The sequence below is a fragment of the Oryctolagus cuniculus genome, chromosome Y (assembly GCF_051225735.1).
Source record: "Oryctolagus cuniculus isolate XC-2025 breed Fujian yellow rabbit chromosome Y, ASM5122573v1, whole genome shotgun sequence".
In the NCBI taxonomy this organism is placed as follows: Eukaryota; Metazoa; Chordata; class Mammalia; order Lagomorpha; family Leporidae; genus Oryctolagus; species Oryctolagus cuniculus.
Window position 1 is genome coordinate 33,756,484 of NC_142889.1, and position 15,560 is coordinate 33,772,043.

Sequence of the window (15,560 nt, forward strand, 5' to 3'; positions counted from 1 at the left end):
TGCAACATAGGTACCCTGGGCTGAGGACCCCAGCCCCACTGCCCACCCACCCATAGTTCCTCTGCTGCACCTGCACCCAGGCTGCTGTGGGGGACCCAGACCAAGGCTCTTGCTCAGCCATGTGGCAGAGGGCCTGCTCTTGCTGTGGCCTCCATGCTCATACACCCCAAGTTCTGGGTGGTCTCCCAATGCTGCTGTCGGTGCTCACTCTGCACAGCTAGGTGTAGGAGAATCTGGAAGCCAGAGGGGCATGGACTGCCCCTGGTGGGCCCTGCAGAGCCCCCTCCCAGGACTCTAGGCTGCTGCACTGCTGTCTGCTCTGTGCCCCCTGAGGCTGGCCCTGGCCCAGCTCCCTGCTGCCTCCTCCCTCATACCTGTCAATGCCATACATGTAGAGGATCCCGAACATCTAGCAGAATGCAATGATGAGCAGGGGGATGGAGCCCGCATATCTGTCCAGGAGGGAGAGCCAGTACTGGCCAGAGTCCAGTGTGAAGATGAGGGCCAGGAGGTAGGTCGCCAGGCAGGTGAGGCCTGCAGAGAAACAGAGCCGAGCGGGTCCCAACCTGTGGCCCAGCGGGAAGGGGACACAGCCGGGCCCCCCGTGGCACACGCACCTGGGAGCAGCTCCTTAGGGCACTTGGCGGGGATGAGCTTGAGGTCCTGCAGTGGCACAGCCATGCCCTCCATGTTCCCAAACATGGACAACAGGCTCAGGCAGAAGAGCATGAGGAAGAACAGCACGGACCACAGCAGCAACACCGGCATCTTGGTGATGGCCTCTTGTGGGGAGCAACTCGGACTAGACTGTTACTGGAATTAAGACTTATTCTATACATCTGCTCTCCCACAATATGGCGCTGAGAAGGCAGTAACAACTACGCAGCTGCCTCTCGCCAACTTGAGTGATGACCTGCAGGAGCTGATCCTGCTCCTGATTGGAGGAGAGCAGAGTACTCGGCGTGTGGGTAGCAGAGTTGGGATTGGCGGAAGAGGACTATAAAGGAGGAGAGAGACAACATGCACGGGGAACATCTATGAGGAACATCTGAGCAGCCCCCAAGAGAGCCGGCCGGCGGTGTGCCACTCTCCCGCGGAAGTGGGGAAAGTGGCAGGGGGAACCGCCCTTCCACGGAGGTGGAAGGGTTGGTAGCCAACCCGGGAAGAACCAGCAGCAAACCCGGGAAGGGCCGAGCAGACAAAAGAACAGCGCAGGGTCCTGTGTCGTTCCTCTGCGAAGAGGGGGAGTGACATGATGGTGCCGTGACTCGGATAGGAAACCTAGGAGGGAAGAAGTGGGAAAATACTGGAGAGAGAGACTAGCAAAGAGCCTAGGGAAAAGCTGGACGGAAAAGGTGCCGGAAGAAGCTATCGAAAGCCTAGGCATAGACTCGGATACGGACTACAGGGGGAAGCTGGGAGAAATCTCTAAGGTTGAAAGTGAAAGTGAAACCTAGAAGAAACTTAGACTCGGACATGGACTGTGGGGAGAAGCCAGGAGAAATGAGGGAGGAATATTGTTGGAAGAAAAGTTAGGAAACATACCGGGTAGAGAAAAATATGTTAGGGAGGATGAAGCCGCGGGGGCAGGCTGAGGCGGAGACGTAAGCTATGTTGGGATTCGTTAAGTCAGCCTGGGGAACAAGGGGCGAAAATCTGGAACCAGAGGCGGAGACGTGGGCCAGGTTGGATTTCGCCAGGTTAGCCCGGGGAACTTAGATTGAATACTGGTGGCGGAAACGTAAGCTAGGCTGTGTGATTCGCGGAAGCTGCCGTGCGCAGAGAGAGCGCACGGGGCACAAACGGGGAGAGTGCACGGGGCGCGAGTAGGAAACGTGGGGCTAGCGCAAAGGCCGTGGTGCAGGCGCGAAGGGGTGTGGAGACCACGGAGTGCGCGTGAAGCTGGGAAGCGGCACAGAGCCGGGAAGCCGCCGCGGGGCGAGGCGCCGAGAAGCAGCCTCGGGGCGGGCGCCGGGAAGCCGCGGGGATAAGAGAAACAGAAGTTTAGAAGTAAAATGAGAGAAATAGGAATGCTGGCAGATAGAAGTAAAATAGGAGAGATAGGAATGCCCGGAGGTAGAGAAATAGAGAAAAATAAGGCCTCCCCACAACATGGCAATGAGAGAGCTTGGATTCGGTCTGCCTGATTAGTAAGACGATAAGCACCTGTGGGTGGCTGCAGGTCACCGAAGACAGGCACGAATCAACATCAATAAGTCTCCCCACAATACGGCAATGAGAAGGCTTGGATTTGGTTTGCCTGATTGCTAGGGCTTGTAAGCACCTGCAGGCAGTTCTAGCAGAGCAGAGCATACGCTGCAGGGCACCGAACATAGGCACACATCAGCGCCTAAAAACCTCCTCACAACATGGTGAAGAGAGGACCCAGATTCAGTTTGCCTGATTGGTAGGGCTTGTAAGCACCTGTGGGCAACTCCAGCAAGCAGAGCAGAGTGTGTGCCACGGGGCACCGAAGACAGGTGCGTATCAACGCCAAAAAATAAAAAGAAAGGGGGAATTGTGGGGAGCAACTCGGACTAGACTCTTACTGGAATTAAGACTTATTCTATACATCTGCTCTCCCACAATATGGCGCTGAGAAGGCAGTAACAACTTCTACGCAGCTGCCTCTCGCCAACTTGAGTGATGACCTGCAGGAGCTGATCCTGCTCCTGATTGGAGGAGAGCAGAGTACTCGGCGTGTGGGTAGCAGAGTTGGGATTGGTGGAAGAGGACTATAAAGGAGGAGAGAGACAACATGCACGGGGAACATCTATGAGGAACATCTGAGCAGCCCCCAAGAGAGCCGGCCGGCGGTGTGCTGCTCCCCTGCGGAAGTGGGGAAAGTGGCAGGGGGAACCGCCCTTCCACGGAGGTGGAAGGGTTGGTAGCCAACCCGGGAAGAACCAGCAGCAAACCCGGGAAGGGCCGAGCAGACAAAAGAACAGCGCAGGGTCCTGTGTCGTTCCTCCGCGAAGAGGGGGAGCGACAGCCTCTGAAGACAATGAAGGCCAGGCCTGTGCCCTCGATGCCCCGCATGATGGCACCCAGTCACCCAGGGCCTGTTGGTCCCTGACAGCCACACTGGTCACCCTGTCAGTGCACGGCCCACTGACCGAACCACACCAAGTGAGAATGAGGCTGATCCTAGGCCTCCTGTTGGCTCCAGATACACGGGTAAAGCGGAGCTGCGGGCCGGGAGATGAGGGTGCATGGGGCCCAGGCCCCTTCACCAGGTGCACCCGGCCCTGGCAGAGTCAGGAGCAGCCGAGGGCACCTGGGCTGGGATGGGGAATGCCAGCAGCCACCTGGGGCCCAGGAGGTGACACACAGCTGACAACAGGTGATGCCACGTCCTGTCACCAAGCTTGGCGCTGTGGGAGCCGGCCTGGAAGTAGTGACACCCCCACAACCTGGGGGCTCCCGAACAGAGAGGAGGCAGTGTGTGGGGAGCCGAGCGGCAGCAGGATGTGCCACGGCCAGCGTCGTGGCGACCAAGGGGAAGTGGATGGCAGCCCCAGGGAGCAACCTGAGGGGCTGGCGGGGGTGCTTCTGCCTCCCGCTTGCTGGGGTGCCAGGACCTGCCTCCGAGAGGAAGGAGTTCATGTCGCAGCTCTGGAACATGAGCTGGGCGTAGGCCGCGGGGTCCGTGGCATTCCACCAGAGCTGCATCTCCGCGAAGTTCTCCTGGGTCACATTGCCCTCCAGCAGGTCGAAGGTGTTGATGAGGGTCAGGAGGTTCCTTGGAGCAGAGCCAGGATGACACTGGGCGCAGGGCGTGACAGGGGCGGGACCACTCACGTGCTGAAGCAGTCGTCATAGCGCTTGGTGGCACAGAAGCCAATGATGGAGTAGATCACTGTGGCCACTTACACGGATGTGAAGCCATTGATGGAGATGACCACCATCTCACACCCCACAGACAGAGGTCAGCAATGGCACCACTGCCAGGCCCAGGACTGAGGGCCCAAGGCCTGCTGGGAAATGGGCTGGGCAGGAGTCCACCTGTGCCCCTCCAAGCAGGTGCAGGCGCTGAGGACTCAGAGGGCCAGAGGGCTGTGCCCAGCATGGGAGCCCAGAGCAGGGACCCTTGGCCCTTGCCTTTCATGCCTCCCCCACCACAGCCTACTGGTTCTGGGGCCCCCGAAGCAGCTGTCGCCCCTGATTCTGGAGCAGGAGAGCCCTGGGTTCAAGTCCCAGCTGGGCCTCAGGTGCCCCTGGACCTGCCAGGCATCGGTGCAGCTGACACACATGATGCCGTCGGCCATGGAGGCCCGGCGGGACCCACAGCTCCACTCCCAGGCACGCGCCTGGAGGTGGGGTCGTTCCCAAGAGCCACGGAGCCCCAGGCACCTGCGGAGCAGCCGCAAGGCCCTGTAGAGCTGGCAGGACAGGCAAAGTGGGTCACGGGGTGGGGCTTGGGTGGGTGGGGTAGGGAGAATGTTCTGGAACTGGATAGAGGTGGTGGAGACGTGGGAGCCACCTGTCCTGCCAGCCAGATGGAGCCTCTGTAAGGGTCAGCACCCGGGAAGCCTGGTGCCACAGGGTCAGCAGGGTTGCCCTCCTCATACCTCCCCCAGCACGCCCCCACCAAGGGCTGCCATGCACGCTCTCGCGAGGGCGGCCGGGTTTCCAGGTCTGATGGAGAAACCGAGGCGTGGCCTGCTCCCGGCGCCCCAGGACCCCTGCACCCCCTACTCACTGCATCGAGTTGTAGCTGGAGAAGGAGACGAGGCCGCAGAGGGCCAGCAAGAAGGAGTAGAACACCTGCCCGCCCGCGTCCAGCCAAGTGACCGGTTGGCCAGCTCGGTGACCTGCGCAGAGCGAGAGCGCGGCGTCAGCGGGCAGTGGGCAGCGGCGGGCGGCACTCACGTTGGGCGTGAAGAGGAAGGCGATGCTGGCGCCCGCGCCCTTCAGCCTCAGGCTGCGGATCAGGAAGATGGTGAGCACGAGGTAGGGCAGCGTAGAAGTCATGTACACGGCCTGCAGCGGGGCAGGGAGGCGGGCTCAGGGCGGCCGGCGAGGGCGCGCCCTGCACCGCAGCACCGCAGCACCGCAGCACCGCAGCACCGCAGCACCGCAGCACCGCAGCACCGCAGCACTGCAGCCGCGCGCGGCGCCCGCCCCGCACCTTGCCCGTTGTCTCGATTCCGCGGATGGTGCACACGTAGAGCACGCTCCAGGCACACGTGAGGCACAGCAGGATCCACCGCTGCACCGAGCCCGTGTCGTTGATGGACGTGGATATGTTGAGCGTCTCGCGGTACCAGAATTAGTCCACGGAGGAGCTGCGCGCGCACTCATCCGTGTAGCCTGCCAGGGTGCGGCCGTGACGCGTGTCGGCGGGAGCAGCACACGTGCACGCACCCGGGGCTGCATGCTCCCTAGCTCCTGACGGCCTCCCTCTCCTTTGGCTGCCCTGGGGGGAGTGGAGTCTCGGGGCTCCCTGCCCCCAGCCCCTCCAGCACCCTGGCTTCGGCCCCAGGCGCAGTTCACCAGTGAGGTTCTGGTCCAGCGGGCACTGGCTCCAGGGCAGCCGGTCCTGGAAGGAGTTGAAGAAGTACCAGAAGATCCAGGGGGTGATGGTGTTGTTGTACAGCCCGACCGTGAAGGACGCTAGCATGGCGGTGATGCCTGCGTGGGCGAGGGGGCTTCAGGGGAAATTCCGCACGTGGTGGGACAGGGGCTCCTGTAGGTGCTTGCCTCTAACAGAACCAAGCATGAAGGGACCAGGAGAGGCAGCCAGGGGAGGCCTGGATTGTGGGCTTCAGGGCAGGGGCCTCCTGCCCCAGGAGCTCTCATCAGTGGACCCTGCCCCCTGCCCTGGCCGGAGGTCTGAGGGAGCCAGTGCCCCGGTCACAGAGCTGGTCAATGAGTGACCCCCGGGGCTGGCAGGGTGTGGGAGTAGATGGAGGCCGCCTGAGCAGGTGGCCAGCGCCCCCTGCTGGGCTCTTACTCTGGGCAGGCAGGCTGTGCCCCTCCACTCTATGCCGATACTGCCCACACTTCCCAGGTGCCCAGGGAGGGGCCTACCTACACCCTTGAGGGCTGGGTGCATGGCGCTCCACAAGCCCACAGGCCCCTTGTGCAGCCTCTGTCCGATGGCAAACTCCAGGTACAGCAGGGGGATGCCCTTGAGGACCAGCAGGATGAGGAATGGGATCATGAAGGCCCCTGGGGAGGCAGCACCAGTCAGGGCAGGTCCCCTTCTGGAGGGGCCACGTAGCGGCTGTGCAGTGCCAGCCTGGTGGCCCTCCCAGCCCGCGACTGCCCAGGAGCCCCAGTGTGTGCGGGCAGCACCTGTGGAGGCAGGCAGGACCAGGCTGCCTTGCAGCTGAGTGACCGATCCATCACAGACTGGCTGCTGCCCCTGGAGCTGCCCCCCTGGGGCTCCCAGTGAGCTTAGCCAAGATGCAGGAGCTCTGTCGTCCATGTATGTCCAGCCCCAGACCTGACATAACTGTGCACATGTGTGTGTGCATGCATGTATTTTGCATGTGCTGCGTGTACATGTATGTGTGTGCATGTCGATATACATGTGTGCATGTATGCACGTGTGTGCTTGTGTGTGGGCGTGTGTGTATTGTGTTTTGTGTGTATGTGTGCTTGCATGTGAGTGCATGTGTGTGCAGTGCATGCATGTGTGCACACGTGTACATGTGCTTGTGTGTGTGTGTATATTTGGCCCTCAGTTTCTGTCAGGTTCCCTGGTTGTGCCCTGTGTATGCTCCATGAGAATCACATTGATGGGAATTTTTCGCAGTCCAAAGACAACACCAAGGTGGTTGTTTGGCCTGGGGGTGCGGGGCCCACAGCCCACTCCAGAGGGCCTGGGTTCGAGTCCCAGCTCCACTCCCAGTTCCAGCCTCCTACTGACAGCCACCAAGGAGATGGCTCAAGGACCTGGCTCCCCGGAACCCACGTGGCTTGGCATTCAGGGAGTAAACCAGCAGGTAGAGCTGTCTTTCAAGTAAGTTAGTTAAGTAAAAAAACACGCAGCACCAGGGGACAGTGGCAACCTGTGGTTGGTGAGGAAATGCTGGTGCGTTCTGACCTCAGGGATTCTTGCCCAGGAACCCAGAGAGCAGCCGGACTCTGCTCAAGACATCACCATCACTCAGATCCGGACCAGCGAGGGCATCTCAGTAGATGAGGGCCGAGCAGAGTGCCCACCCCAGAGCTAAGCCCAGGTCTCCCCAAGACCCAGCCCCCACCCTGCAGAGCAAGGCATCTGTCCCCCAATGGATGGACAGATGGACAGAGGAGCAGAGTTCTGTGCTCGGGCCTGGGTGCTGTGTGACATTAGTGGATGGCAAAGGATGCCTGTAGCCCTCACTCACAGGAGGACCCCAGAGAGACAGGAAGCAGAGCAGGGCTGCCTGGGGTGGGGCCTGGGAGTGACAGGTGGGCACTCAGCTTTGGGCTGGGGAGATAGAGCTCTTGAGAAGGTGGCAGAGGCAGCTGCACATGGCCCTACCCACTGCCCCTGCTGCACACAGCACCATCAGCTGCACACGGCACTGCTGCCCCTACTGCACACAGCATGGTCTGTGGCCAGCTCTGCCTCCCCAAGGCCGAGGCCCCCCGTCTCAGGCTCCTCACTTCCCCTACCCTCCTCACCCTAAGGGGATGCTCCCGGCCATCCCTGGGAGCTCTGGCCTGAGACTTCTGGGAAGTGACCTTTGAATGTGGATGACATTGACCTCATTCTGAAATTACAGGAATTCAGGGCTGGGCAGGAACAGGAGACTGACCAAAAAGTTCAGTTTGTCGGGTTGTATGTGAACTCGAAGGAGAAGTCCCCACTGGTGCAAGTCAGCCTGAGGCTGGGATGACCCTGAGTAGAGGCCTCAGGCCATCACGGCTCGCACATGTCCAGTGGGCTGTGAGAATGGCCTGCACAGGTGAGCCCCCACCTGGAGTCCACAGGTGCATCCCAGGCCCCGGGCGGGCCAAGGTGGCCCCCTTCCAGCTGGGGGCTTCACCGGGAAGGAGTCACGCAGCAAACCACACAGCCAGAAGCCTGGATGCCAGTGGTGGCCCCACACCTGACACCCGGTGGGCGATGTCTCATCCCTGGACGTGGCACAGGATCACCTCGGCCCGTGCTGAAGGCAGCGCCCAGGAGCAGGAAGCAGAGGCCTTCCTGACCCTGTGCCACATGGCAGCAGTGGAAATGAACTTCTGTGTCATCAACGTTCTAGAACAGATCTCTCCCTGTGGCCACTTAACCACTTGTCCGGGCTGCACCGAGTCACACCGCCAGCATACTAGGTCGGCCAGGGTTCTCTGGAAGCGTCCTGGTCTCCAGTGCTGGCCTCCCTGACCTGGCCCCAGCTCTGGTGCTCCCAACGCCATGGTCTGCATCTTACTGCAAGCCTGGGCAGAACCCGGGGGCGCCGCCACAGAGCACCTGCTGGGCCTGTGCCCTCATCTGCCACCCAGTGCACCCCGAGAACCAAGTGTGAGGAGCATGGGCACCCAGTGCCTGTGTGTGGGGAGAGGCCTCTGCCTCCCAGCTGCTGCGGCCACAGATGTTCAGCTGCTCCCCTGGAGTTGTTTTCCGCCTGTACCCGCAATGAACTCTCATTCCAGCATTTCTCCGCACATCTCATGAGGTGAGTGGGTGTCGGTCAAGTCTCCCGCCGCTCCCTCGGGAACCACCTTGTGCCCCTCACTGACTCCTCACGGAGTTAACACATTCGCTGGGCAGAGACGGCCTCCTTCGTGGTGTGCCACTGTGCCACCGGGGCTGCAGCAGGGGTGGCCTTAAATCTGGCCAGTCCTGCCTTGGCACCCCGCAGTTATCCCGTCTCCTTCCGGCCATGGCCTGAAGCCCTCAGCCACGTGCGCCAGACAGCCAGGAGCATCCTGAGCTCCAGGACACTGTGAGGTACTTCCCCAGGAAGTACCTCCTCTTACCCAGGAAATGGGGGTTGTACCATGTAACATTTCCATTTTGCTTTCTTTTTTAAAAGTTTCATTTATTTATTTGAAAGCCAAAGTTATACAGAGAGAGAAGGAGAGGCAGAGAGAAAGAGAGAGAAAGAGAGAGAGAGAGGTCTTCCATCTGATGGTTCATGCCCCAGTTGGCTGCAATGGCCAGAGCTGTGCTGATCTGAAGCCAGGAGCTGAGAGCTTCTTCCAGGTCCCCCATGCAGATGCAGGGACCCAAGGACTTGAGCCATCTTCTACTGCTTTCCCAGGCCATAGCAGAGAGCTGGATCAGAAGTGGAGCAGCTAGGATATGAATTGGCACCCATATAGGATGCCGGCACTGTGAAGTAGGCAGACATACAGGCTAAAATTGATTAGATTTGTGAACTGGAAGACCACGCCTTCACCACACCCCTGTGTGACCTCATGCCCCTAACTGATGCCTTCACCATGGCCCTGTGTGGCCTCATTCCCCTACCTGGCCACACTTGGGTGCCCACCAGCCAATCAGGTTAATTAACCACTCACCTTTGGAAGTGGGTTAAAAGATGGAACATGGTGTGGCCTGGCCCTCTCTTCTTCCCTGGACTCTTGCCAGGAGGGGGCTGGCTGTAGCCCTGCACCACCAGGGCACATGGCCTTCGGGCCATGTGCTCCAGGCTTCCTGGCCTGGATGCTCTTCCATGTGGCTGGTTCCTGGTGCTCGGTATGAACCCCTATTTACCTCTCTTAAATAAAGCTCTCAACTCTCCTATGCATTTTTCTCACTAAATAAAAACTTAAAATGTACCATGCTGCCTCATTTATCTGTGCCAATATTTAGAATTGTTCTTTAAATAATAGGCAAGAACCCTCTAGGGCTTATTAATATTGGAGATTTAGTAACAAGCCCATGGTGAAATCATATGGCACCCCAAATTCTGGTAGCACATGTGACACCCCAGAACTTTAAGGGCACGTTTTTAGTGTAGATTTTAGGGGTCTTCTCCAATTTCAACTGCAGGCAGCAGCTTTACCCACTACACCACATCATGGGCCCCAACACTTCCATTTTTCTAAGAGTATAAAAAGCTAGGAAGAACAGTAGCTCTCTGTCATCCACCTAGACTCAGGAGGAGCAGAGCAGGCTATGATAATTCCCTTTCTTTGGCCCCATTCTTCCTAATTAAGCCCTTTTGGGTGTGTGTATGTTTCTCACTTTGTAAATAGTTTATCACATTGCATGCTGTGTTTGGGCCTGTATTTAGTATTCTTCTCTAAGTAAAAGCAAGAACCTGGAAAGTTAATTTAGGCCCTACACCTAGTCCATAACATTATAAGACGTCATCTAGTTCTATTTCCTAATAACTCATTATTGGGATTCGATCTCCCAATGACTGTCAGAGTGGACAAAACATGATCAATCCATAGCAATAAGTCTGGCAATAAATGCCTATATATCCAGATCTTTTTCCACATTACCAATTAACAACTTTCTCCTCTAATGCTTCCAAAACTATCAACTATTTTTCTCTATGACACACTTCATTCAGCTCCAATGTGTTAGGTAGGATTAAAAATTAGCCTATGCATGTAAGAGGGACCTAAGGAACACAAGGCACCACAGAAGGGAAAGCACTGCAGCAGCCCTTAGCAGCCTCAGAAGCACACATTCTGTCCTGCCTAGCATTTTCCACCATAGAATACTACTCCTACCCTGATAACATTACTGGTGGTCCTAGCCTTCTCCCAAGATAAGCTCCCCAGAGGAATCTCCTGGTACCATCTGGGCTACCAAACTAATAACATTCAGTAATAAAACCTTGGGAGCTAGTTTACCTATTTCATATCTGGCAAGTCCTTTGCCCAGAAGAGGGAAGGAGAAAGAAAAGTGGTGGGAAGAACTGGACCCCAGGGACCAGTGTTGTGATGTAGCAAGTTAAGCTTCCTCCTGTAATGTCAGCATCCTATAGGAGCACCAGTTTGGGTCCTAGCTGTTACACTCCCAATCCAGCTTCCTGATAATGCAACCTGGGAAAGCAGCAGAAGATGATCCAAGTCCTTGTGCCTCTGAACCTACATGAGAGACCCGCGTGAAACTCCTGGCTCCTGGCTCCTGGGTTTGACCTGCAGCAGACCCATCCTTGTGGCCATTTGGGAGTGAACCAGCAAACGGAAGATCTCTCTATCTTTCCTCTCTTTGTAATTCTGCCTTTCAAATAAATAAAATATTCTTTAAGAAAAGAAAAAAGGCCGGCACTGTGGCTTAATAGGCTAATCCTCTGCCTTGCAGTGCTGGCACACTGGGTTCTAGTCCCGGTTGGGGTGCCGGATTCTGTCCTGGTTGCCCCTCTTCCAGGCAAGCTCTCTGCTGTGGCCCAGGAGTGCAGTGGAGGATGGCCCAAGTCCTTGGGCCCTATACCCTATGAGAGACCAGGATAAGCATCTGGCTCCTGCCATCGGATCAGCGTGGTGTGCCGGCCACAATGCGCTGGCCATGGTGGCCATTGGAGGGTGAACCAATGGCAAAAGGAAAACCTTTCTCTCTGTCTCTCTCTCTCTCGCTGTCCACTCTGCCTGTCAAAAAAAAAAAAAAAAAAAGGAAAAAATAATGGGACCTCATTCCCTTATAAGCCCCAGTCTGAATACAGACTCGGTGCTCAATTCTTGGCTGAGCCACCTGTCTGGCCTGTAAGTTGTATTCTCCACACTAATCTTTGCAACCTTGCTTTTCCAGTCTGAATAACTGGGCACCCTCTCAGATTCTTTCTGGAGAGCTGTCCATCCCCATTCTACCCCAACAAATATGCTACTTTGCTTACAACTCTTCTGTACCACATCTGAATTCTTTCTTTCATGAAAACAAGAACATTTCCCACTCATCTTTGCTAAAATATATCTTGTCATTTTTCCATAGGACAATCAGTAAGTCTTTAAAATTTGTTTTTCTGTTTGTGAACATTTCACATTAGAGGAAAACAGACAATATCTATCTGACACACCAGTCTTAAAATGCTTTGTGCTGGAGTGCATGCTTGTAGAAGGGGTTAAGATGCCACTTGGATACCCACATCCCATATGAGTTCCTGAGTTTGATTTTTTTCTTTACTTCCAATCCAAATTGCTACTGTTGAATATCCAGAGATAAAGGAGGTAATGGTTCAAGCACTTCAAGTACTACCATCCATATGTTAGACCCAGATTTAAGCTTGGCCCAGCCCTAGTTCTGTCACTGGAGGGAAGGCTGTGGAAGCTGTGGAGTTTTTGTCTTCACCCAAGAAAGAATTCAGGCATGAGACAGAAAGTGGAATGATAAGGCTTTACTGGGGATAGGGCATCCATCAGATGACAGAGAGAGAGCACCCAGTCACTTGGACTGGGGGAGAGAGGTTACATGGTTGAATGGAGAGAACACACCTGCACAGGCCAGGCTGGTGGCTCAGCAGAGAGGCAGAGAGCTGAGTGCACAGTCTATTTGGACTCCCTGGTTTTTATGGGAGTCTTTTTAACCACCTCCCCCATCCTGATAACAAAGGATGGAGAGTCCTGGAAGAAGAGTTTGTTGGATGAAAATTAGCAAATTCCTCCCCAGATTTGCTGGCACCTGGCCAGAGTAGGGGGGCTTCCTAGGTTTTATTGCCCCATGTTATCAGGGCAAGTAACCCCTTTGGTCCCGAGGAGAGGAAATTCTCCCAGGAGCTTTCCTTGGGGGAAGGGGTGGGACCACCTGGGAGGTTATCAGTGTCTGAGCAGGACTTTGAAGTGCAAAATGCTGGGCTTCTGGAGCTTCTGCAGTAGGTGCCTGTATTCAGGCCTTTCTCGTACACACATAGGCTAAATTTCTGACTTGCTACCTAACAGTTCTTGCAGGAATTTGAGGAATGAACCAATAAATGAATGCTCTCTCTCCCTCTCACTAGCTCTAGACATTTGAAATAAATAAAATAAAATACTTTTTCAAATCTTTGCACATCTCCTTTTACTTATTTTAATGGTAGACATTTTATCAGAATGTCTTTTGTTTTAGGTTCCCCTGGGAAATTTTACAGGATGCTGTCTTCTCAACATACCCTTCAATCTCCTCCTTGTCCTGGGCTTCAAAACTGCCTGTAGGTGATAACCCAAGACTCCCACAGTGGCCAGTCCTTTGTAGTGTGAAGTGAATGTCAGCCCCTGAGTTACTCTCTGGGGATCTTTCTTCATTGGAGACAGCAGGGTTAAGAAAGTCTTTTCAGGGGAGCACCTGATCCCCTAAGACTGAGGGGGGAGGGCATCTACTCTTTTTCTACATTTACATATAACAGCACTATATTTTCCTTTCTGACCTTAGGACAAGCCACACATTTACACATCTGTAATTAACAAAAACTAAGTTTCAGGGAACTGACCAAAAAAAGAGCCCAGATAAGAAAGGAATTTGTGACAGGCCATTGGGTTTGCACTTGATCTCATATGAAAGAGATCTCAGACCACCCAGAAACCTGTTTAATTGTGTTCCCAAACTCTCCCTTTTCTTGTAAAGGCCCTGCAGTTAACATGCAAGCAGGAAGAGGTGTTTGGCACCACAGAGTATGTGGTCTCTGCTGGCCACACTAATAAACTTCCTGCCTCCTGCATCAACTCTCATTTCTGAAGTGTGCAGGCTGCTTGAGGTGAGCTGACTCTGAGGCAACCAAGGAACTGCAAAGGAGTCTTTCTCTTGGGGATTCTCCATTCTCTCCCTGCCTTGGAATCTTGGAAAAGCTTCTTGGTACAGGGAAACTGTGTTAGGAAACTGGCGCAGTTTTAGCCAGGTTACTGCATGGCCCAGCTACCTGAGCCAGGCTCCACCCCCATCCTAATGGGGATCAATGCTCCTGCTTCCCTGCCCACCCTCAGGCAAAGTATTAAAAGGGCCTGTTCCTGAACATGTGTTCCCTTGGTTCTTCTCTCTTAGCTCGCCTCTCCTGCTCTCTGCTCTCCTCTCTCCTCTTCTCTCTCTTCTCTCCTTGCTAGCTCCTCTCCTCTCTGTTTCTTTCTTATACTCTCTTTCTCTCTCTTTCCCTTCACCACCCCTTCACTCTGGTCTGTTGGGTGTTCCCCAATAAGCCCTTTCCCTTACTCCGGTGTTCGGTGTGTTTTGCGATGGCTAACATTAATATATAACAAACTGTGCTTGTGAGGGAGTCAACAGGATGTGAGACTGGGTCAGGTTCCTCTTTTTCTATCATTTGGGCTTCATGTCATTTGTACCTAGCTTGTTTGTTCTGGTACCAGTCAGTGGGGATAGGATTCTAAGACCATTACCTCAGGCCCTCCACAAGGAAGATTTGGGTTTGAAGATTGCTATGTTTGTATGAAAATTTCTTTGGTGAAATATGGGAGAATCAACTGTAATTGCATCCAAAATCCTAAATGATTAGGGTAGTCTATAGTTATGTCCCTACTGACTATGAGAAACTGATGATACTGCTCATGTTATATTCTAAAGAATGAGGTGGCCCAGGGGTTCCCTATGATCTCTTAAAAACAGTTATAACTTTCCACAAGAGCCCCTGAGGTAACTGACAGTGGGGAATAAGAATCAAAAATAATGCAACACAAAGCATTTCTGTAACTATTAGAGTGACAGCTGAATCTGAAATGAACACATAATTTTCTGTACAGGTGAAAATGTTCAACTCCTTTACTGAAACTAAAGTTATTTTCTAAACTAACTGCACAAGTGATTTTTTTCCTGCTGGTTGCAACTGAGAAAAATTTATGAATAATTAAGGGCAATAAATAATTCTAATCAATCAATAATTTTAAAAAGAGATAAAGATTTGAAAAAGCTATTACAGAAAATGCTTTGTTTATTTATTTTTTAAAGATTTATTTATTTGTTCAAGAGGTGGAGTTACAGACAGAGATGGAGAGACAGAGAGTAAGATCTTCCATCCACTGGTTCACTCCCTCAAATGGCTACAAGGGCTGTAGCTAAGTCAATCCAAAGCCAGGAGCTTCCTTCCGATCTCCCATGTAGGTGCCAGGGCCCAAGCACTTTGGGCCATCTTCTATGGCCATCCCAGGAGGTAGCAGAGAGTTGGATCAGAAGTGGAACAGCTGGACTCAAACCTGATTCCCATATGAGATGTTGGTGCCACAGGCGGAGGCTTAGCCCACTATGCCACAGCACCAGCCCTGACAGAAACTGTTTTTTTTAATTTTTGTTTTGACAGGCAGAGTTAGACAGTGAGAGAGAGACAGAGAGACAGAGAGAAAGGTCTTCCTTCCATTGGTTCACCCCCCAAATGGCCTCTACAGCCGGTGCGCTGTGCAGATCTGAAGCCAGGTGCCAGGTGCTTCCTCCTGGTCTCCCATGCTGGTGGAGGGCCCAAGCACTTGGGCCATCCTCCACTGCCTTCCTGGGCCACAGCAGAGAGCTGGACTGGAAGAGGAGCAACCAGGACAGAATCTTGCACCCCGACCAGGACTAGAACCCAGGGTGCTGGCACCACAGGCAGAGGATTAGCCTAGTGAGCCATGGTGCCAAACAGGAACTGCTTTATTATTCTGTCTTATGATATATATGTTTCATATGTGTGTGTGTGCATATGTTCTATGTTGCACCTACATGGTAAAAATTCCTTAAGAGCTCTATTTTATGTGACATACATCAGTGA

At 54.3% G+C, this 15,560-nt stretch overlaps 1 protein-coding gene across 1 annotated transcript; it reads right to left on the reverse strand.

The window, feature by feature from the left end:
- Positions 1 to 409: 409 nt before the first annotated feature.
- LOC149119516 (sodium-dependent neutral amino acid transporter B(0)AT1-like) lies at positions 410 to 6,166 on the reverse strand. Its single transcript, XM_089325114.1, has 8 exons — positions 6,034 to 6,166; positions 5,497 to 5,634; positions 5,368 to 5,414; positions 5,132 to 5,257; positions 4,703 to 4,983; positions 3,582 to 3,742; positions 618 to 782; positions 410 to 534 (listed from the first exon to the last, which is right to left on the reverse strand). The coding sequence occupies exons 1-8, from the start codon at positions 6,164 to 6,166 to the stop codon at positions 410 to 412; spliced, it is 1,176 nt and encodes a 391-aa protein (XP_089181240.1).
- Between the last annotated feature and the right edge of the window lie 9,394 nt (positions 6,167 to 15,560).

Excerpts from the sequence above, each read along its gene's own strand:
- LOC149119516 (XM_089325114.1), bottom strand. The coding sequence starts at position 6,166 with ATGATCCCATTCCTCATCCTGCTGGTCCTCAAGGGCATCCCCCTGCTG. Across the intron at positions 5,415-5,496 it reads GCTGGACCAGAACCTCACTG|CCAAAGGAGAGGGAGGCCGT; the intron begins GTGAACTGCGCC and ends CCCCCAGGGCAG. Across the intron at positions 5,258-5,367 it reads TAGGGAGCATGCAGCCCCGG|ACGCTCAACATATCCACGTC; the intron begins GTGCGTGCACGT and ends TGGTACCGCGAG.